Here is a 23,832-nt window from a genome sequence, read left to right as displayed (position 1 = left end):
GAAAGCCATACTTCATTTTGCTGTGCTACCAGCTCCACTGCTTGGCGCCTCTTCTCTGCTTTTTTCAACATCTGTTGGCTGTCATGAAGCATTTTCTTCGTAGTCTAAGATTGTGTGCCAAATATGATCTGGCCCCTCATCATCGATTCTTGCAACATAGCAAAGCAAATTTTTCAAATGACTCTCCCTCAGCCTGCTTTCTTAAATGGAATGCATATCTCTCCTGCATTTCATTGCTCACTTTGGCGCAGTAGGCACCAAACTTTCTCACCATATTACTGTAGTCACTCTTGTCTTCATTCGGCTCAAACTGGAAGTTGTTGAAGATGTCCAGCATGTCATCACCCTCAATTCTCAGCAGGATTGCTTCCTTCGATGCTTCCATTTTCAGCTGGTCCTTTGCCGCCGTCGCCTGTAGGAATAGAGAGTTTTAGAATAGGGACCCCAAACGTTTTGGGGCCTCGAAGAAATAGCGTTGAAGCTACTGCGCAGGCGCAAGACGCAAACTGTGTTTGGCTTTTGCGTCAGGCACGCTAATTTCACAGATTTAGCAGGAGCCCCAGAAGCTGCCCTAAAAACTTTGTATCAACAAACATGGCAGCACTCACTGAAGTGAAAGCTCTAATCTAGCTCCAAACTGGGCTCAATTCATGATAACACATGAAGTTCGTAAGCTAAAAGCGGTGACTGTGGTTATCGCTTTCTCTCAACTGACATGTGTAATGAGAATTGATTCATTAGACGCTGCTGATTCTGAATTCGAATGTCGATTTCATGCCTAACATTTCATGCCTAACATGGCTAATCTTGGCTGGTGAGCAAATGTAAAATTGGTCATTGATAACCAAGTGCAACAAATTGCTTGCTGCTAATAGAATGGCCTTTAAATTGTAATTAAACACAAAAGCCAAATTACTGTTATCATAAAATGGTATATTTTATTTAATTATTTACAACAGCTTTTCTTTGATGCCATAGTGCCTCTGCAAGTGCAAAACGCTATCCACAAACGCAAAGTCATATTCTAAAGCTCTTCACTCCTGTGTGCCCCAATGCTAATACCCACAAAGATCTTTGACGCCCCAAAAGTTGTAAAACTCTCTAATGACTCAAATTTCTGCTTAAAGAGCTTCCAGTTTTCTGTGACGTTACCTGTCAGCCGCAATGATTCTGCTGTGTTCTGCAGGTCCATAAAACACTATTTGCGGGTGCGATTGCCCTCGGGCCTCAAAGGGCAACTTTTGATGCCATGTAAGGTGCAACAGAGATGGCACTTACAGTAGCATAGCCAGCGCAGAAAATGAACACGTCTATTGAAAGCATGACTTATAAAGACGCAAATTAGTGCGCTATACATACTGCACATCACTGATGCGCGTCCACACTGATACAATCACTACACGTGCCTGATGCATACCGCAACTTGGTACTGTGCTATTGCTCCTTCATAACTTAGTTAAAAGTAAGCAGTGCTAATACATCTAAGAAGGAGGTCCTCTCCCTACATTTTCTCCCAAAACATGCTACCACATCTGTGCTGACAAAAAATTTAATGTGCAGTGAGCCACTCCTCCACCCTTTCTTTGTATTTTGGTAAGGGCTTCCCTTTGATACTCTCCTGGAGATGTCCCTAGCTAACACAGTAATTTTTCTGTGTTTTCACAGTGCATTACCACTTGGTCATGTTTCAGTTTACAGAGCTGTTTGCATTCACAATTTATTTCACTGTACTTGGATGACACTCCGGCAGCAAGGTCTGAAGAACTATGTTACAAACATCACTTTGTTGCATTGAAAGTACTGTTGTGAGCTAAATGAACAGAAACAGTTGAAAATTTGTCAATTAGCCTCATTGCTTGCCAACAATCACATGCTGTAGCCAAAACTGAACGCAAGGCAACAGCAAGACAAAACATTGTTTCCGTGTCTTATAAATTTTGGGAAGCTGATTTCACTTTTTTTTTTTTCAGTGATCGTGTGCTCGCGGAGGACTACAGGTAAGTCTGGCAAATTGCTTTTAACTTGTCAACCTTCCACTTCAATTTTCCTTACAGTTAAAATTGACATGTTCTGTCTCTTCATGAGGTTTCTTTAATTCTTCCTTTTTTTTCTATTCCTTGAAATACTTTTGATTCAGTTTGCGGTTGACTACTACCTTGCATGATTGATGCAAAAAGTCCTAGCTGGTCTCACAGTTGTGATCACTACCCGCCATGGTTGCTTAGTGGCCATGGTGTTGGGCTGCTAAGCACGAGGTCACGGGATTGAATCTCGGCCACGGCAGCCACATTTCGATGGGGGTGAAATGCTAAAATACCTGCATATTTAGATTTAGGTGCATGTTAAAGAACCCCAGGTGGTCCAAATTTTCCGAATCCCCCACTATGGCGTGCCTCATAATCAGATCGTGGTTATGGCACTAAAACCCTGTAATTTATTATGATTTTTTTAACACTTGTGATCACTGCAAAGATTACGAACCTATGTTCAGCAGATTTTGAGGTGTTGCAGTTATGGGAGCTTGTTCACGTGGAACTGATCAGATTTTAGCCACCCAGATGGGAAAAAAAAATAGAGATATCAAGATACCTGAAAGGTGCTGTAATAAGGTGTATATTGTGCTTGCGGAGGGCCCTTATTATACACTGTATTCAGAGATTCGTGAGTCTTTCACAAGTGTTTTAGTGAAACATGGAAGACCAGGGGTTGTGTTTCTTTATGGACTGCTGCTTTTCGTGTCAGGTTTACCAATGGCAAATTGAATTATTGAATGAAGCATAAGTGTAGGAGAAAACTAGTAGAAAAGCATGTTTTTGATCTGCATTATTCCCTAGTAATGCATTCATTCATTGTATTTTAAGAATGTGCAGCAAGAATATTTTTGGTGGAAAATGTTCATCCCTATAGTTGGGCGTTATGTTATGCTAGTTGCTGCATAACATAAAAATAGCGTTGAAAGTCATAGTTCAAGAATGTAGTGCCAGCTGATAGTAAAGTTTGACTAGAAAGGATGCTTAGTAGTAGTAGTAGTAGTAGTAGTAGTAGTAGTAGTATGATATGGTATGATGAACTCTATTCAGGTCCTGAAGGAAGATCAACCCTTAGGTTGACGCAGGTGGCTTCCATGTCAGGACAGTAAGGTTTAACCTTATTGACGTATCGTGGGCCTTCTTGACAGCCTGTAATTGGTCCAAAAGAACTCCACTGTGAAGGACTCGTCGCCACCAGTCTCTTTCCTTGTCACAGTCTGTGAAAGACACAGGACACTGCCAAAGCATATGATCCAGAGTAATGATGTCATTAAATTTCTTGGAATTGATGAGTACCTCTCTTTCTGGCAATAATAAACAGGAGAGCCAGTTTTACCCACCTGGTGTGATAGCTATCATAGTTGTTCGAAATAGTGCTCTCTGGGCAGGTGTGCTGAGCCCAACTTGGTAGCCAGCACCAAGGAATCATAGTTGTTCTAAATGTTGCTCTCTGGGCAGGTGTGCTGAGCCCGACTTGGTAGCCAGCACCAAGGAAGGTCCCCAGCCACCCCCACGGCGCCGTCGCGGGCAGGCCTCCAGCACCAGCGGAAGCGGTGATGCTACCCCACGTGGCCTGCCACGCAGTCCGGCACCATCTATTGCAGAGTTCTCAATGGACCTGCCAAGCGCGTGCCGGGGGCAGTATGTCGTCAAACCACAGGTGACCTTTTCCCTTTTTCTTTTTCTCTTCTGCTGTTATAAAGCAAGAGATGTAAAGCAAAAGAAGGAGGAAGTGGTCATTCATGAGGAACTGCAACATCCTGTAGAAAGAGGCACCGCGGACAATCGCTTGTAGGCAGCACCTGCAGGCATAGAACGTGCACTTCCTTCATTTTAATGGCAACTGTAACGAGCATTACTAGACACTAGTTGGTTTACCGCTGCAACAGAATGATGGTGGGTAGTCATATTTTTCAGCTGCCTAGTGATGTGCACTCCTGGACTCTCTATGTACTTGGAGGTGTTGGTAACATTATCTGGCTGTGGCAGAAAGCAGCTTTTAATCTAATGTTTCTTGCTTCATGACTGTAGATAGTGTAGAGAGAGAAAACAAGGAAAGACAGGAAGGTTAGCCAGACCGATGTCCCATTGGCCACCCTGCATGGGAGACAGGGAATTAGGCACTGAAATAATTAAGGAGGCAAAAGGAGAGAGTGCTCGCACACAAAAATAGTGGACAGAGGATAGCTGTAACCACCTTCTCAGGTCTGTTGATTTTAGGAAAGTTCTTAGAGCTCACATAGCTTTCTGGTTTTTTGAAGGGTGAGGCCAAGCATACAGGATTTTTGTCTCTGTAGAGGGCCAACCATCCATTTAGCTGAGTGCAGTTCAAAGAAGTAGGGACTTCTCCAAAGAAGAACTTCAGTACTTGCCTACTAGGTGGAGTTGCTTAGAAATGCTCTCGTCATTCTCCCAAAGAATGAGTATTTGGCTCTGCTGCTTTGTAGCAGAAATTCTTTGTTGAGTGAAATTGAATGTTCTTTGGTATGCCTTGCCCGTTTTTTGTCATTTGCCATGAGTTACTGCAGCTATCAGGACTTGCCTGAACACAGGAGCATGTTGCCTACACAAGCACCATTGACATAGCTCATTGGCTACTGGGCTTTAGACATCTGTGCAGAACAGCACACGGAATCTCTGTGCATCAACTGCTGCAGCATGTAACACAGCAGCCAGTGAAAGAAATAATTATATCTACTGTCAATTAATTACATCTAACCACTCAGTGTAACTAAGTATTCTGCATGAACTGACCTGTAGGGCCAAAATATTGAGGTTAACAAAGAAGCTTGATGGGAAGCTAAGGACTGTGTAATGAGTGATAGAACAAAAACAAAAATGATAGGTGGGACTTTAAAAAACAAAAAAAAAAAGAGGGAGGACACTTAAGCTTCGCCTTTAAGTGTGGAACGTAATATTATTCAAAGATCCCTGACTGATTCTCACGCTTCTCCACAACTGGAGTGTATGTAACCGTAATGTCCACTGGGAAACGCTCGCTGCGAACGCTATGCACGAAAGCGGGCTTTCTAGTAGAAATGTGGCCTCTAGCGTGGGCCACGATGCAGCGGAAGTAAACACCATCTGGAGGTATTGCAAGGAACTTGGTGCGCCGCTCCGTGACCCCCGAGATACTCGCACGTTGGCACGTGCAAATGGCAGATGCCATGGCCAGTCTATGAGTGGTAGAAATGCTGGAAAAGGTTTTTTTTTTTTAGTTTTCACGCAAAAGAATTATGTTTTCTCGTATAGTCAAATTACAATCCGACACTATCGTGTCTGTAAGTTGTGTGTAAGTTGTACTTTACGATTTTTCTACGTATTTTCGCTTGAAAAATTCAAATCATTCAGTAGCTTCCTTGCGCCACATAGAGGGTCTGGGTGGTTTGAAAATTTTTCTTGCCGAAACGACGTCCAACGCCAGATCTTGTATGACACGGTGCCTTTAACGCTATCGCATTAAAATACTGCATTATGTACTATAGAGCAAGTTTGAGCAGCTGATAGTCTAGTTGAGAGAAAGAGGATAAAGTAGATAAAATAGAGATGGGCACATCATGTAATAGCACAGAGCAGATACCAGTGTTCTAACGATTACTCTGGGATTAGAAATTCAATTCAAGGTAAAAGAGGATTAGAAGTAGTGATGCGGTACAGAAGTTGGCAGCCATAGAATGGAGTTAGGTCTGACGCAGGACAACTGACACTTCATGGCACTTGCTTCTTTATAGCCTGTGAACTTGTATCCACTGGTTGGTAAGTCTGGCAACAGCCGTACACTTGTTCTGCAACACAGGTGTGCTATGTTAGTCCGTGCTTTTTCCACATTGCCTCACAGCCTTGATTCCAAATGCCATGGCTCTGCAAGACCAAAGCCATTATGTTGCAGTAGTTGTTATAGCGTTTCTTTGCTTGCTTGTCACATGGTGTAGGCTTTTCAACACAGTAGGGAACAAGGTGTTCTCTTAATTTATGTTTGCACACGTAAGTGATGCTCTATGCTGACAAATTAGTGCGTTTAAATGTTGTTTCAACATTATGGATTTTAAAGTAAAAACTAGTCTTATATTCCACTTCTCGCTTGTTCATACTTGTGCAAGGCTGTGTTATCAACATAGACAACATCTAAACAGCATAAGAATATGTTCAGCAGCGTGCGTGCACATATTCGCACTGTTGTTACACCAGCAGTGCAGCATTGGCTGACGTGAAAAGAAGGCACAAACGTTTCTATGTTCAAATATTCTAGTACAGCAAGTCACATTTTCAACAGATTGACAAATTCAGTGGCTGGACTGTTTACAAGTAAATTTCTTGGTGTTTTCCTGGGTTTGCAGGACGATGAACGTGACCGTGGAAATCCGCGGAGTCCAGAGTCACGTGCAGAAGGAAACCTGCGTCAGCTGAACATAATGATGCGCACCCGCTCAGATTCTGGCCGGCCTCTTACAGACAAGGTAAATCTAGCAAAAAGTGCGTGAGGTTTGTGGCCTCTTAAAGGGACACTGAAGAGAAACACTGAATCAGTTTAAATTGACAAAGTATTCCTGAAGAATCCTACTTTCATTAATTTTGCAGTAATAGTTCAATTATTAGAAGAGAAAATGACGATCAAAGTTTCATTTTTGAATTTTGCACGAACACGCCAGGGCCAGAACGTTAGTGGGACATCACAGAATGCAATGTATCTTTTCACATTTCAGCCATTGTGGTTCAGTAAAAGTTCTTGAAACTTCCCAAGTTTAGTCTGTGGCTCTTTTAGTATACAATGTAGTTCATTTTTGCTGATAAAAAATTCAACCAGGCCCAAGCAGATTGCATCAAAATCTACAATGTCACAGCGAATTGGTGCAAAAATTTCAAGGTGGCGCTTTTTGCTCCTTTTCTGATTTACAAAGCATCTTGTCATGGCAACAGTGGCTTTATTGCTTGTGGTGTTCTCACACCGTACTCTTGGGACAAAGAAACGACAACACAGTAGTGCAAACAATCACAAGGGCATTTATTGCACCTTTCATAGATCAATGCCTGCTAGCCGAGTTGCCATCCATAAAACATGCCGTTGGGGCGCGCGACAAATCTAGAAGTCTAACTCACCGCGACCGCATAGCCAGCGAATATGTTCGCCCCATGCTGGATCCCAACGCCTGGTCGTTTGCGCATACGGTCACGCGAACGGTGGTGTGTTCGAAGGCAGCCACGCGAGACGGTCTCGCAGAAACTTGGATCGGCGCACGCACGGCACGGCACGTCCGCACTGCTTCCTGTCCTGAATTAAAAAGAGCAAGTGCCTCGTCCTTCGGCGGCGTTAGCAGCGCAACACTCGCGCCATCTCTCGTACTGCGCCTCAACCATTCCGACCTGTCATTGCGTACTGTCACGCGAACGGTGGTGCATTCCAAGGCGGCCATGCAAGACGGTCTCGCAGAAGCATGGGTCGGCACGCGCACACGGGACGTCCACGCTGTTCCCCGACCCGCCGGGAAAGAGAAAGCGCCTTGTCTCCCCGCGCCCAAGTAACCCCGCCTGTTGGCGGCGTTAGCAGTGCAACACTCGTGCCCTCTCCCGCACTGCGCTTCAACCACATCGACCGCCGCGGGCATTATGCAGGCCACGTGGCGAAGCCGGATTACAGGAGACGCACTATGCGGGAAAAACATCAGGGGACGCGTGTGCGAGAGTCGTGCATCCCCACATGCTATTGATGAAATATAATTTACTGAAAAAATTCAAATCATTTTTCTCCTTAGTGTCCCTCATATCCTGAATACTCTGCTCTGACATTTGCTGGGAAGTGCAAAATTTTTTTTTTATTTATGAAAGCTGTGACAAATACCGTATTTACTCGCATATAACCCGCACCAAAAATTGAAAAAATGTGTTTAAAAAGTGGGGGTGCGGGTAATACGCGAATATTCCGGAGAAGGGGGGCTCGGCGGGTCGGCTTCACGGCAACGCGCGGCCTGCCGTGCAGAGTCCGCATCCCCATCGACATCAACGTGTGTTGCAGTGCATATTAATATTGCACCAACCTTTTGACCACCGAAGGCCAGTATGGACTGAAAGAAGACCACGTGGAAGCGGAGACCATGGAGCATATCGTTTTGCGGTGCAGAACACTTCGTCCGGACATTGCCGAAGACGCGGCGATAGATATAGAGGGTGCCCTGGGATTTGCAGGGGAGGACGGACGTGTGGATGAGAGAAGGGTAGTGGTGACAAAGAGTAGGTTGGAAGATTGGTGCAAAAGGGGCTAGGGACGAGTGAGTCTATAAAAGAGGGACAAATTACAGTTCACAATACGAACAAAATTACGGGGGAAAAAAAAGGGGGGAATCCTAGGCTAGGGGGCGCAAGCCACCACCGTTACAAAGGGCTAAGCCACTATGATCCATCCATCCAGCCAACAAGAGGCCAACGCAGGTCACAGCCAGATCCACATCCATAGTCTGTTTAGTCCCACGCCAGCCACGCGTTTCGCATGCTTTGCATACGCTTTGTTCAGACGTTGATGGGCCTTGAGTAAGGTGCCGTTTCTTGTACGCCCAGTTTGCACAGTTCGCCAGCCTTGTCTAGGCATCATGAGTGTGTCTCGGCGGCAATCATTCACGGCGAAGGAGAAACTCAGGATCGTCGCCGCTGCTGAACAAATCGGCAACAGAGCTGCTGCGAGAAAGAACGATGTCGACGAATCTTGCATTCGCGACTGGCGGAAGAAAAAAGACTCTCTCGAAGCTGCGAACAAGGACAGGCGAGCGTTTCGCGGCCCGAAGACTGGCGCGTACCCTCGCCTCGAGACGCAGCTTGCAAAATTCATCGAGGAGCAGAGGAGTCGTGGCCACGCTGTGTCTACAGAGATGGCGCAGATGCAAGCCCTGAAGCTGGCCCGGGAAATGCACATTCCACGCGAGTTTCATGCGAGCCGCGGATGGCTGCAGCGCTTTATGGCCAGGCATGGATTTTCGATGCGGCGGCGAACTACCATGTGCCAGCGGCTTCCCGACGCTTACGAGGAGAAGCTGCTCAACTTTCAACGTTACGTCATCGGACTGAGGAAAGAGCGCAACTACTTGCTATCTCAGCTGGGAAATGCTGACCAAACGCCAGTATATTTCGAGATGCCTATGGACACGACCCTGGAAAAAAAGGGCGCAAAATCTGTTAGTGTGCTGACTGGCGGCAACACCAAGCTGCGCTGCACAGTGATGTTGTGTGCTTTGGCCGACGGCACCAAACTGCGCCCGTATGTAATATTCAAGCGCAAGACTCTACCGAGTACACCACTTCCCCCAGGAATTGTTGTGCGAGTGGAAGATAACTCGTGGATGAACAGTGACCTCGTCATTGACTGGATTCAAGCAATCTGGGAAAAAAGACCAGGTGCCTTGTTGGCACGCCGTTCGATGCTGGTGCTGGATTCGTTCCGAGGCCACTGCACTGACGCGGTGAAAGCTCGCCTCGCTGACAACGGCACAGACCTTGTCGTAATACCTGGCGGCATGACTTCCATGCTCCAACCACTCGACGTGTGCATCAATAAGCCTTTCAAGGCTCACGTGAAGCGGCTATATGCCCAGTGGATGGCCGATGGCCTTTACGCCCTTACGCCGACGGGACGCGTGCGAAGGCCAGATATTGCACTGCTGTGCCAGTGGATCGTAGATGCATGGGGGATGATCCCGGCCGACATGGTACGCAAGAGTTTCAAGAAGTGTGCCATAAGCAACAGCCTAGATGGTACCGAAGATGATTACGTCTTTGAGAGCGGCGATGAAGCCTCAGACGGCAGCAGTGAGAGTGGCGACGATTGACAATTGAACGACAGCACTGACAACGTTGCGGCAGTCGTTTTCAAATATATTTGTTTTGAAAACTAAAATGGTGACTGTTTGCTCAGTTGTAACTTCCTAGTCCTCATTTTTTCAGGTAAGTGTGCGGGTTATACGCGAGGATATTTTTTTTTATTTCATGGGGTTCAAAGTTAGGGGTGCGGGTTATATGCAAGGGCGGGTTATACGCGAGTAAATACGGTAGTTCTCTTAAAAGCTCTTGCACCATTATATATGGTAGCTCACTTTCCTTCATTGTAGGAAATTGTGGGCATCATCCCTTCAGGCATTATGAACCATCCATTTCAACTTCTTTATTAACACACTCTGTTCCAATGTTACTTGATTTCTGTTCGTACAAGCACCAAGTGGCAGTGAATAAGGATAAGTTAATCCAATTAGACCAATAGGCTTTGATTAAAGGGACACTAAAGGTTACTGTGAAGTCAAGTTAAAGAGATTAAGCAATGTTCTAGAATGTCTAAAGCGTCAATATAAACGCGAAGAGAGCTTTAGTAACCGAGAAATTGAGGTAAATGGATGACACGATTTGAGACTCCCTAGCAACATTCTGGTACTAGCCCGATGAGGAAGGCACTTCTCATCATAATTTATGTCACTGGTACACAACACCTCGTATTAAAAAGATAATGTCATTAGGTTATAAGACGGAAGAAAATGCTATTTGTCTACTTCTGTTCAATTCTAAGAGAAAAATAACATTTTGACGTTACCCTTCAGTAGTATGGGTGGTCAAAAGGTTTTGTTTTCGCTCGGCTCTGCACGCTTGACTCTGGGCTGTGCGCGCTTTGGAGTTTCAGTTGTTTCATTATCACAGCATGCTATGGTGATTCTGCTGGCTTGCGAAACTTGCATTTGGAACAAGCAGCAAGAATGCCACGTCCATGTGATGTCGTGGGATGCGCAAACACTCTGCGGTACTTGGCCAAGGGCAGTTAGAGCGGCGAATCCAACGTTGCTTATCACTGTGTGCCAACGAGTGAACCTCTCCGTTCGAAGTGGTTAAGTGCCGCACCTCTGCCACATTGCGTTGGCAAAGAGCTGAAAAATCGCATAGTGTGCTCGCTGCACTTTCGTCCAGTGGATTACGAATTCAGCGCCGACTTACTGAAGTCGTGTGGAGTGCCTTTCAAAGGAATGCTTTCCCGTAGCGCTGTTCTGTTGGTCTTGCCTGCATTGTCCGAAGCGTAAGAACAACTGCAGGTCGAAGACGGGGCGGTGAGTGCGGTATTTGGTTTTCATGAAGGAAAAGCTACAAATATGCGAATATGTACAGCCATGACATACAGTTGCCATCGTAGTAGTATGCAACGACGCCGGCAGCGCAAGCCCTCAGCCGCAGGTCACGTTCATCAGTGCTTAAATCGCTGAAGTCGAGCTTAGCATAGCGAGCCAATATGTTGTAACCAGGGTCGTCCATTGCAACGAGCCTCAAAGTTGGCGTCATAAAATAAAGAACCAGCTTATCGCCGCACGCTTTCCCTTCGGCTAGCCACTATAGTTCCGCTTTCGCGCTGCTGTCGGCTCTGTCTTGGCTCTGTTTCTGGCCGCTCGTTTGTGTTTTGCGCAGAAAAGCCGTAGCGCCGTCTGCGGGTGCCGTTTTACTCACCGACGGTGCAACGTCGCTATGAGACCCATGACGTCACCACTCCTCGATCGGAGGGCGGGCGATTTGAACTGCGCTAGAGGTACGCGGATGCTTCAGAACACATTTTCTCTTAAAATAAGTCTCTTCTTCGCACGAAACAAGTGTTTTGGGGTTTCTGGGATGGTATTTCAACAGTCCATGTTGACTTAATATTAACCTTTAGTGACCCTTTAAGTATACATTCATCTCTGCTTCAAGTAAGTGACGTCTCAGTAGCACCATATGACATCTTGAAACTGAGTGAAGCGACTCATGTGCAGGAAATCCTGGACCAAGTGGAGGTGCTCAATTTGGACACAGGCGAGAAAGTGCCCCTAAGTGTGGCCGAAGAGCGCCTTCCACGGTGTCTCAACCCACTGGCTCTGCACATCATGCGCATCACGTCTGAGTATGTGGGCCATTCAGATGTGGGCCCTGCCTCCGATGAGGAGAGCCCTAGACCACCGGGTGACTCCACAGATAGTCTTCGCCGCAGAGCGTAAGATCCTCTTGTTGACATCTCTGCCTAGCACCAAGACAAAACTGAACACTCGAAACTCCTGTGAAAGGAATTCTAGCATTCTCCATGCATCTGAAGTGTACAAAATTGTAAGGCTTACTATCATCGTGGTTTACACTTTCTGTGTATGCATTTGAAAGAGCATTACAGTAGGATCTCTGTGATACAATCGCACATGATACGAATTTAGGTATGATGCATATTTTTCTAGAGTCCTGGCTCAAGTCCATTAACTTAAAAGCTAAATTTCAAATGTTGCAAATCACTTGTCACACTTGTGTGTCCCCCTTCACTGTGTCCTTGTCAATTGTGCGCCCTAAATATTTTACTATGAATTCGTACCAACTCGCCCAACTATCAGTTCTGCTGCACCACTCATTTGCTGGCGCAGCAGTAGTGCCAGACACTGGCTGTTGCCAGGCTGGCAAAGTGCCGACACCGATGTACCAGTTGCATTCCTGTCGCCAATGCGACCTACAACACTGGATCTACGCCACCACAAAGAAAAGTAGACAGATTTTGTTATCTTGTGCAGATCATGTCTTTATCACCATCAGACAGCAGCTAGGACATAGCAGTGAAAGAAGCTCAAGATAACCAGGCAGAAATGTTGACTTGAAATGTTGACTCCGAAACTTGCAAAAGTGTGCAGCAAGCTGTTGCCAAAACATATGCAAAACAAGTGCACCAGTGATTCAAATTTACGTCAGCCAATAGGAGTGCTTCCTGCGTGCCACATGACTACAGTAATAAATCACGATCCTAGTTTTCCCTTTTCACGCTCTCTTTTGTTGCTTTTATTTCTACATGGAGAAATACCACGCTGCGGCTTCCTGAGTCTCTGATCTATTGTATTTAGACCGATAGCACCTCCCAAAGCACAATTTTAACGCAAGAGCGTTAAGGGCTCCGTGTCGCAGAAAATCTGGCATCGGCGTCCTACATTCAGCGTCCAGCATTGTACGTCGTTTCGGCAAAAAGAATGTTGACCCACACATACCCAACCATGCAGGCCCTACATGTGGCGCAAGGAAATTACTGAAGGAAATTAATTTCTCAGGGCAAACTACATAGAAAAATCATAAGGTACGACTTACACACAACCTACAGACATAATAGCATTGTATTGTAATTTGAATATACGAGAAAACATAATTCTGTTACATGAAAACTAAAAAAAAAGCCACTAACCTCTTTTCCAGCATTTCTACCATTCATAGTGCAGCCGTGGCCTCCCAGGTTTGTGTGCGCGCAAACTCAAAGGCCATAAAGCGGCGCGTGCACTTCCTTGCAACATCTCCAGATAGTGCTCGCCTCCGCTGTATCGCCGCCCACGCAAGAGACCACGTTTCTACTAGAAAGCTCGCCTTTGTGCATAGCGTTCGCCATTAGTGTTTCCTGGTAAACATTACGGTTAATAAGCTGCAGTTGCCGGGAAGCACGAGAAGCACTCAGGAATCTTTGAATTATTTCACTCTTGAAGACTAAGCTTAAGCGTCCTCCAAATTTTCTTCATGACTTCAAAGACAACTCACAAAAGAATGTGCTATTCTCTCAGCTTCTGCTGCGTATTTCTTCAAAATATTTCGCCATGAAATATGTAAAGGCCTTATGGTAAGGAAAAAAAGAAAGTCACAGCTTTGCCTGAAAGGTGAAGTCATGGATTTTTTCAAATACAACTCATTTAAAAAGTGCCATTTTCTCAAATTTTGATGCGTATTTCTTCAAAATATTTTGCCATGAGATAAATAAAGGTCTTAAGATAAGGAGAAAAAGAAAGTCAACAGTTTTCCCTGAAACGCTACGCATTGGTTGTGATAGCAAATCATTAGACGTCTATACGAAGTAAGGATAGTAGTTTTATTGGCTGTATAAACATGTTAACATTCACTTACTTACTAAATTAACAAGCATGGTGTCACACACGCACAGGAAAACATGAACACATTTCTGTCAATAACCGCAGACACGTGCTGTCAAAACGCTAGTGTGAGGAATTGCTGCAGCAGCAGCAAGGGAATTGCCCTTCATGCTGCCTCTCGCTGCAATGCAAAATAAGCAGCGAGAACACAGCGCACACGAAGCTACCAGCCCTCAGCGCGTGTAGACTCTGTGCCTCCTGTAGAGCGCTTTCAAGATAACCCACACAGCCACACCATAGGCAAGTGCCATTCGTATCAGCCACCAATTCAGCTGCTACAAATTTTAGCGCCTTCTATAGAGATTCGTATCATCAACATGCTACTGTATTATCATTGAACAATAAATTATGATATTGTGATGAGGCATGTTCTCTCACAAGCCGTGTTGTCATAAACATCTTGAGTGTAACTGACGTTTAGGTTCTTAAATAGTTTGCAATGAAAACCACCGTGTAATTTATGCAGGGGCCGTCTAACAAGAATGCTCGGCCGGAAGGTGGGCCAGAAGGTCGGCCAGACGGTGACTCGAATCAAGTCTGCAGCTGATGAAAGTAAGCATTCTTTATATCTTGCAATAATTGCGGCAATGACTGCACACTCTGTCTTTCCATAGGTTGACAACAACCAAGATGGCTTGGTGGCTACGATATTATGCTATTTAGCATGAAGTTGTGGAATCATATCTTGATTGTGGCAGCTACATTTTTTTTTTTTTTCGGATGAAGTGCAAAAGTGCCCATGTACTGTTGTTTCAGCAGACGTTAAAAGCACCCCAGGTGGTCAAAATTAGGTCGCCCAATGTCCTTATTATGACATCATCCATCATCATTAAATGATTTGACCCAATTTCTAATTCAGCCGCATGTACAAGTCCAAGAGGGTCGCCCATGTTTGCTAAACAGATCATAGTGTCATGAGGGTAGCCACGTCATGACACTTGGGAGATGTACTTCATCTTTAGCTTTTACAGCGTTCCTGGATATAGCTGGAGAGAATGTAGCTCCAAATCCAAAAGGAGGTTTTCATTTTGTGTGAACAATTTTGAATTGAGCAAGTGACAAAGGTTACATTTGGACCTTCTAAAAGGTCAAACAAAACATTGCTGCAAAACATTTTGCAGCTATGTTGCTCTGGAAACCCGGTACACACTTTGCTTTAGTTAGGTTGCCTCTAGGGAGCACAGACAACAACAACAAAAAAAGCAGTAGGGAGGTTGCCACTGTTCTGTCTGCCCAATTGTTGGCCGTAACTACAAGCTAAGGACATTCTGAGTGCAGTCAGGCATGTGGAGATTTCTTTTTGTGCATTAAGTTTTTCTAATGGTAGCTTAGTGCCTTCACTGGGCAGCCTGCTTTTTTGCTCAAGCTGCTATAGACCTTTTCATTGGGCGAGGAGGGAAGGGCACATGGTAAGCCCTTCCGCCTCTCTGACTTGTGCGATCCAGCGTGGTGCTGCTTGAAAGTATTGCTGTCGCTCGCTGCGGAACGATTTTGAGATGTTTTAGATCATACTTCGTGAAATTTACACAATGTCCATTCATATAACGTCATCAGGGAAGCCTTTTGGTGCATTGGTAACTACAGTACACGGAAATATCTCTTGGGGGAGCAAACATGCGATGCGCATTATCAGCATTATCATATCGGTTTTACTTCAACGAAGAGAACCGCCATCTCTGTATTACCAGCATGAAATGGTAAATCTGCTAACTATCTGATTGCTTGGCATAGGGACTAAAACAAGATTGCACGCTCGTGTACGGCCAAGCTAAGGCAACCACGAAACATCTAAGCGGCAGACGCTATCAAATATTTGTGATACACCGGTGTCATTTTCACAGATTTCAAGTCTCGTATGCTTGAAATCACTATATTTCTACGCTAGCCTCCTGCATGAGGCCGATGGCGCTGCTCAACACAGCGACCACTGCGGTTGGTGGACCAGCATGATACATATGAATAAGCTGTGTGCTTCAGCATTGCCTTTTTGACCTGTAAAGCCATAATATCTGAGATGGATCGCATAAAAATAATGCAATGGCTATTTTGAGGACAAAATTTCTGTAACATGTGTGAGTGCGTAGTAGAGAACAGAACAAACGCACCCCCCCCCCCCCCTTTAAAAAAAAATCTGTTATACTCTTCCTCAGAAAAGAAAGAGAATGGGCTAACGCCGCAGTACGACCTCTCATAATCACACCGCAAAACGTTTATAGATCTATAAACGTTTATGCCGCATGCTTGGACCATGCGCTATATAGAACAAAGGTACCACTGCTTAGGATAGTCGCGCAGTTCGTAAACAATCGCTTTTCTGGACAAGTATAGTTCACACTGCTGTTATTCGCAGCAGTGAATAACACAGTTCACATGAATATAGTTCACATGCTGTTATTACTAACCAAAGCTATTTTATTCATGGGTGGAAACTTCGTCTGCCGAACCAAGTAGTCACGCAATGTAATCTGCAGCGAGCAGTTAGAACGCTTGTCAAAGTATAACAGCAAGGCTCCTATCATAACAGAACGGTACCCACGCTGCTATGATCGTCGTGTATGTTTCATTGCTCCTAAACCGCAGCTTAGAACTAGAGGATATTACTGCAATAAGGTCACAATAGTGAACGGAACTTTCAGAAATACACAGTTGATCTCCGAGGCTGATTGTAGGCTCTAAAATGCGCGCACACATCGTGCTGCATGCTCCGTCCGCCTCAACGCCAGCAGAAAGTTCGGCCATACCAACTTATAGCACTTCAGTACATCTCACAGAACCGTTTTCCACGTAGAAGAGCGTATACCAGCCATGCAAAACGGAGCGCTCGCCCAAGCCAGCATGCTGACTGCCCATAGATGGCGCCACTGTGCAGCAATATGATGGCGCCCGTGAAGAAACAGTCTATATGAGCAGGGCAGATTGCCTCAGTGATTTTTCATATGAAGCTGAGGCAGCCAGTGAGACTTTGTCAGGGCAGTGGTAGAATAGCCTAGTGTAAAACAAGGCAACCTCTGCATGTAATGCCAAGATTCTCTGCAGGACACACTATTATGGTGATGGCAAGAGTATAAGCTGTTTTTCTCAGATATTCAGTGGCTACCTTTGGGTTTGAACAGTTAAAACAATGAGGAAGCTACCAGGACAATTCCAATCAATTCCGCTGGCGAGGCTTCTTCGGGAGAAAAAAAAGAGAAAGTTATGCAGATCCAATGCACATCTTGGTAACTTCTATGAAGCAAAGCTTTCGTGAAGCAGTTAATCAAAATGCTATAAGTTTGCCTATTTCATTCTTGTGCCTTCGACGTAAAAGAAACTGGTGCATGCACATCTGCTCTCATGCACCTGTGCTAAGCAATGTGATACACTCAGCAATTATATCAACGCGCTAGTTGGCATTGGCATGACAGAAGTATATGTATGTGTCTTCATGGCCATGCAGCTAGAAGAGACTTCTTAGTTTGTTTATGTGTTGGTTTCTAGCAGAAGTCCTGTCTCCCTGAATTAAGCACCATGAACGGAAAGAAAGGCAGTTGTGGCCTAATGGTTAGATTGCTGGCTGTTTTGCTGGACCGAGCTTTGATACCATCATTGGGCCCGTATTTTTCTTTAATTTTCTTTTTTTTATTATTCTTTTAAAGTGTGAGCTACTTGGCAAGACGGCAGCAGCCAGCAGCCATGGTCAGGAATGTTGTGGAGGGTTCACAAAGAAAGCTTCGATTTAAAAAAATAAGGGAAGCAGTTATATAACAAGAACATCTGTAGTTCCATCAAACGCTTTAGAAGTTGTCTATACACTCTTCAACTGTGAACTGCTTCCTTTTACCATATTCTTAGAAAAGCATTGTGGCAGCCTGTGCAAATGAAATTATAGCAAAAGTAATGTAATGGTACCACACATACTATAGTTTGTCCTTTGTTCGTTGTCTCTGTCTTTCATCATTCATGCTCATTAACTCCATCCTAATGCCAGATGTGATCTTGTAGCTGCCCTTGACTATCCTTTAAAGGGAAGCTGAAGAGTCTGTCGAATTCAATAAGACACTCATATACGGATGCGGGAACCTTATAAACCATGAAGGTAAAATTTTGGGGGGCGATTTTTCACTTAGGAGCGACGCAATTGTCAGTTAAAATTGCGCTGTAGCTCCACTCCCCGTCGAGCGCCACGCGCTGCTGCTGACGCTGACGATGCGAGCGGAGACCGGAAACCGCGGCTTAGTGACGTCAACACTGGTGTTCCGCTCCTTCACAGTCTCCGCAACCGTGCCTGACCGGGCTTATTTCTGCGTGCGCGCCGTCCTATTCTGCTTCGCTCGACCCTACATTCCTTTATTTGTGTGTATATAGGAGTGGTAGTTGACAGGCGCAGCATCAATTGAACTTGTGGGCCGATCATGCCGCCGTTCTGTGCAGCCTACGCTTGCACGAACACCAGCGGCTGCGACAATGTTCCGAAGTTCCATTAGTTCCTGCAACACATGAAGCTTTCAGCTAAGTGGGAGGCTGCTGTGAAGCGAAACAACTTCAAGCGCTCAAGAACAAGTGTTGTGCTCTAACCACTTCCGTGACAATTACTATCGGAGTTTATCAATAATGCGTGCTTTGGTTTCTCCTAAAAAAAAAAATAGTTAGCACACTGAACAGAAGGTGCATGTTTATCGCCCACCCTTGACGCAGGTTTCATCGCCAAGCGCCGCGAATTTTCTATTCGCACGTGTGTTGTGAAACAGCCTGCATGCAGCTACCATAACGCAGTGCAAGCGTAAAGTTTGCATGTGTTGGAAAGCCTGCTCACGCCAAGACGCTGCACTCCCCCTTCTCTCGCACACATAAGAAGCCGACCATCTCACGTAGCCGATGAAATTCGCCGGTTACGAGTAGCGTGCAGATAGCGCGCTGATGAAGGTTCTATACTACACATGCTACAACAGCCGGTAAACTTTTCTCGCGTTTAAACCGTCTGTGTAGATTGCCGACAGCTTTGGGGCAGCGCACAAATGCTGAAGATCGCATCACCGCTTAAGTTCTCCAAGGAGGCATGCAAGAACATAACACTACAGTTATTTGCCTGGAAATGTACTCACTGGAACGCTGAATGCAGCTTAGCAAAAAACATACTCGCCAAAGAACATTTCCAACACAAGGAGATACTAACACTTCACCTTCGTTCGCGTAAAAAGCAGTGCTTGCACCAGCATTTTTTGCTTCTTGGAGAGGCCGGCTCTTCACAATCAGCTCGTACATGTATTATGTACAAGTATGTACGTACGTGTAGTATGTACAAATATAAACCCCTTACAAGTGATCTTGGACGCGACAGCGCTGCAAGCGAGGTGATGGCTGTCGTGTTCACTCGTCGTCTGCAAGCCGAACCATTGTTGACGTCACGAGGCACCCGACCAATCACAGGCGGAAACGAGGCGCGCGAGCTGGGAGTGTCTGCTGCTGCACTTTTCGTCGAAATAAAATATGTTTGCGCTTTCTTTCACTCAATTTCGATGCAATATTCGAATTCAGAGGGTTGAAAACCACGGCGTACTGCTCTTCACTCATTTTTTCTGGAAAACCTTTCAGCTTCCCTTTAAGTTGTGTATGTGAACACACCACCTGGGCGAGTTTAGAATGAAATGTCAGATAATTCCACAGGAAGGACAAGTCGGTGAGAAAGTGCTTGCCACACCTGATGAAAGAAGTCTGGGGAGTTCAATGTCTGACTGCTGGCCTGTTTCAGGGCTACGCCCAAGTGAAGAAGAAGGAAGTGAGGAAGAGACCCTCAAGGTCAAGACCAGCCACCGGAACCCACCCGACTTCGACTCTGTTCGTCTTGTCCAGGAAATTGCCAACGTGCACACGGTAACAAATGCCCTTTCCCGTGCCCTCCATATTTTTTCCACCTGCCATGTACAATAGAGGAATCTCAGTTGTTTGGTAGTCTTTCTGGAGCTTGAGGTTCAGTGGCTCTTCATTTTGGATTTTTATTCCATTTCATGGCAGGACTCTCAACCTTGAATACATCATAGCGTGTTCGCTCGAAAAATAAAGTGTAGAAAGTTGCCAATTCATAGCTCTCTGCATTCATGCATGCAGGACGTTGTGTCCAGTACACGTTCATAATTAACTGGTTATGCTTGCAAGCTAAAGAAACAGTTTATTGGGGTCCCGTTCTTTATAAGTGAGGTAGCTCTGGGAGGGAGGGATTCCAAATAAATAATGCATGTAAATATCAGTTCGCAACAGAATTGAGCACAGGAAAAAGGTTTGAGACTAAATGTCATTCTGCACTTAGTTGGGGAAGTTCAGGCATCAGCTGCAGCTACATGGGACTGTGGTTAATATTGGTGAAAACTTTTCTTATGGTGGCCAATCTGTGAACTCACACAATGTGATACAATCCGTTACGATCACAATTCTGGGTAATTTTTCCACAGGGTGCTGTGTGGACCATGAAGTTCTCGGCCTGCGGACGCCTGCTGGTGAGCTACCTGATGGCCTCCTTACTTGTTTTTTTTTTTTTCTTGCTTTCTCTCTGAAAAAGCTAAGGTGCTAGTAAGTTGAATCGCTGTAAGGTCACAGCAACGATGCAAGAAGTTTTTGCAGCAGCACTTGGGATTCTGTGTGAGCATATTGCAGAAATTTGTGCACATACAGCACATAAACACACACAAAATGCAGTCATTAAAATGGAGGAGGCATCCTGTAGTTGTGAGCATCCACTGCAAGCACGTGATGCGAGAGAGCAAATACAGTAGGCTTGCGTTAGAAAAAAGAAAGTTATCCTATGCTGAATGGCCTGATAACAGCGATAAGCCAAACAGTTTGGGGACCATTGCTTATGATCATGGCAGAAATTTTGAAAAGTTGGTTAATCATGTTTAATAGTTATTTAACACTGACAATATACGGGCACAATAAAACATGTAGGACACGCCCAGTATGCACTATTCGACAATTTGTTTAGTTGCCTTCAGTGCTGCCATTATAGCCAAATTTTTCTATAGATCTAGTAGTTGTTATCAACAACAACAACAACAAAAATGTGCATTTAGCAGATACTTTTTTATTTCAGATTATTTTTGGTTTTTAAAAAATAAGTGATTTAGTGGGATATGAACTGAATGACCCTACCAGATGTCTCGCAGGTTTTTCATTCTTTTTTAATAATATGGGATTTTGAGCAGAATTTATATTCTCTCAGCAGACCTATAGAATTAAGAGGTATAGATTGATTATTGTCAAACTTTGTTAAACTGAATTATTCCTTATATAGGACAATATCTGAACATGAAGCTGAAATGCAGTTGGGCAGCAGTCACCTGCTTGTAATATCGCTTTCTGATATTTCTTGCACGGTACAATAATGTACTTTTGCCTCTGTAAAGGATTACTGAAGTCTGATCAGAGCTGGTAAGTTATTCCTTTGGGACTGTCCCAGCACTTATTTGGTAAAGCTGAGTTTTATAATATGCTGTTATGTAGCCATCTCCATTTCAGATACTATAGTCTATAGTTGCATATAAAATTAGCTTACTGATCACGAATGTTCAGTATTCATTATGTTGTCTGAACAATGCACTTTTTTTTTGCTTTTTCATATTTTCATAATTTCAAAATTACATATTTTCAAAATTGTAGAATGTCTACCACATGCTTCTTGGGCGTAAAAGGATGACACTCAAAAAGTATAAGAGTTGGGAAATGCAGGATATTTTAATTTGATACTAAAGTTGCTCTCTGTATCATGTATCTGGCGTAATTGTCATTATTATGAGAGAGAGAGAGGGAGAGAGAGCAGAAGTTGCTGCCATTGCATAGCAAGAATGCTAGGCATGATGATATTACTTGTTCAAAAATAAACAGACAGTGCTGTGCAATCTTTTTCTAGCTTCACTCATGCATGTGGAATTTGCTGGAATGGAATGAGCCAATGTGTTGTGACGTTATGACACATACACGCTCTGGCTACTGAAACCAAAAATTGTTCATAGAAACAAGTATTCTATCAAGTTACTTACAACACTCTGACATTTTCCGGTATTATTTTCTAAGGTTAAAAGGGTTTCGACTTTTATTTAACGAGAAAGAAAATGACAACTCAAACATTTCATGTTAGTACTCCTTTAACCCGCGAGGTGTGCGCAGTTTTAACAAAACATATCAACTGGTTACTGCTTAACGCACTGTCTTGCTCTCCTCTGCAAGGCGACAGCGGGCCAGGACACTATCCTGCGCATTTGGGTCCTGAAGAGCGCCTTCCAGCTCTTCGATGACATGCGCAACAAGTACAAGCAGGAAAGTAAGCTGCAAGGTGTTACTGTTTTCGCGGAGACCATTTTGTAAGCACCAGGGCTATGGTTTGTTCTGTAAAGTGTTGGCAGGGAAATTTTGTCTTTCACTACAGGTGACAGAGAATTTTTAACTGGACCATAGAGTTTCGTAGTGTCATAGTGAGAAGGGTTGCTGCTGCAGCTAATATATGTAGGCTGTCAACAATAGTTGATATTCAAAACATCATAGGCCAACTTCTCTGCATGACACGATCACAGCTAGAAAAAGTACTCTGGCTTGTGGAGGAGCTGCAAAACGACTCTAGTCATGGCACCATGCAGCAAAGTTGGTCTGCAGTGTCTTGTTTTCAGCAAAATATTTTACAAGTTTAAGTGGTGAAAGCAGTTGTCTCTGCATTTTGCTTGTTTGTTTATGAAACAGAAGCAAGCACCGCTTAGGCTTTCTGGCCTCGTGTTATTCCTGGCAAACAATTCCAAGCTTTACTGGAATTCCATCTTATTCTCTTGATCTTGTCGAAGAAAGACTTTGGTGGCAGTGGTACAAGATGTGGGAGCAGATTCGATATTGTTACAAATTCTAATGCTTAACTACTCACCCAAATCTGGTTGCCTGAAGAGGCATGTCATTATATTTAGCATAATGACCACTTCTACTCCTATATTTGGATTTGGACTTGTCGGTTTTCCCAAGTTGCTTGTCAGTTTTTTCCTCACTTGTCATGATACTTCAGGGCTATTGGCATTTGCATTGTTTAAATTAAATTAACCATAGTTTAATGCATGTTTTTGCATTAGCGAGTCCTTTTGCACTGTATAATGTTAATGTGACCCTGGACTACAACATTGATTTAGATTCAAAACTCATGCCAGGATTGAGAGGAATTCAAAATCTCTTATTGTCATTGTTTACTACAGAGATGGGTTGATGATGATGACCATTTTTGTTTCTCAGTGTTCTTAAGAAATTCAACAGTCTCCAGAAGCCAATGTTAAAAGATAATCAGCCATAGTCTCAAATATATTTTTTAGGCACCATATTCTGCCCATTCTTGGTCAATTTCGAAGCAGCCTTACCAAATCTACTTTGGCTTGTTTTGAGAGGGATATTCGCTTATTTATCTGGCCTCAATTTATCTGGTCACCCTGTTACTTAGGCAAGCCCAGGCACTTAGCAGATACTTCACAGTGGTGTGTAATGAATGTCCACCTTATTGAAATGTTTGATATGTAACATTAATTAAATTATGGGGTTTTACGTGCCAAAACAACTTTCTGATTATGAGGCGCACCATAGTGGAGGACTCCGGAAACTTCAACCACCTGGGGTTCTTTAACGTGCACCTAAATCTAAGTACGTGGATGTTTTCGCATTTCGCCCCCATCGAAATGGAGCCGCCGTGGCCGGAATTCGATCCCGCGACCTCGTGCTCAGCAGCCCAACACCATAGCCACTGAGCAATCACGGCAGGTATATGTAACATTGAAATGTAACAAGTTTACACTATATATGTATTGAAAGAAGCTACTGCTCATCATGCCTTGAGTTGCTTTTTAAAGTGGAGTCTATACTTTCACACACTTTTGCAGTTATGCAAGTTATTA

The 23,832-nt window shown here is 44.3% G+C and overlaps 1 protein-coding gene across 2 annotated transcripts in view; it reads left to right on the top strand.

Annotated features, from left to right (window-relative positions):
- The window catches only part of LOC135919372 (WD repeat-containing protein 44), a 42,798-nt gene that overhangs the window by 12,447 nt on the left and 6,519 nt on the right, over nt 1-23,832 (top strand). For both annotated transcript variants that reach the window (XM_065453139.2, XM_065453138.2), the window contains exons 4-11: nt 1,971-1,997; nt 3,489-3,690; nt 6,368-6,487; nt 11,789-12,006; nt 14,415-14,500; nt 19,677-19,798; nt 20,374-20,418; nt 22,145-22,238. In XM_065453139.2, coding sequence (XP_065309211.1) covers nt 1,971-1,997; nt 3,489-3,690; nt 6,368-6,487; nt 11,789-12,006; nt 14,415-14,500; nt 19,677-19,798; nt 20,374-20,418; nt 22,145-22,238 — 914 coding nt within the window. The remainder of the gene's footprint in view (nt 1-1,970; nt 1,998-3,488; nt 3,691-6,367; nt 6,488-11,788; nt 12,007-14,414; nt 14,501-19,676; nt 19,799-20,373; nt 20,419-22,144; nt 22,239-23,832) is intronic.

Source organism: Dermacentor albipictus, chromosome 1 (assembly GCF_038994185.2).
Source record: "Dermacentor albipictus isolate Rhodes 1998 colony chromosome 1, USDA_Dalb.pri_finalv2, whole genome shotgun sequence".
Classification (NCBI taxonomy): domain Eukaryota; kingdom Metazoa; phylum Arthropoda; class Arachnida; order Ixodida; family Ixodidae; genus Dermacentor; species Dermacentor albipictus.
This window is presented reverse-complemented; position numbering and strand designations above follow the sequence as displayed.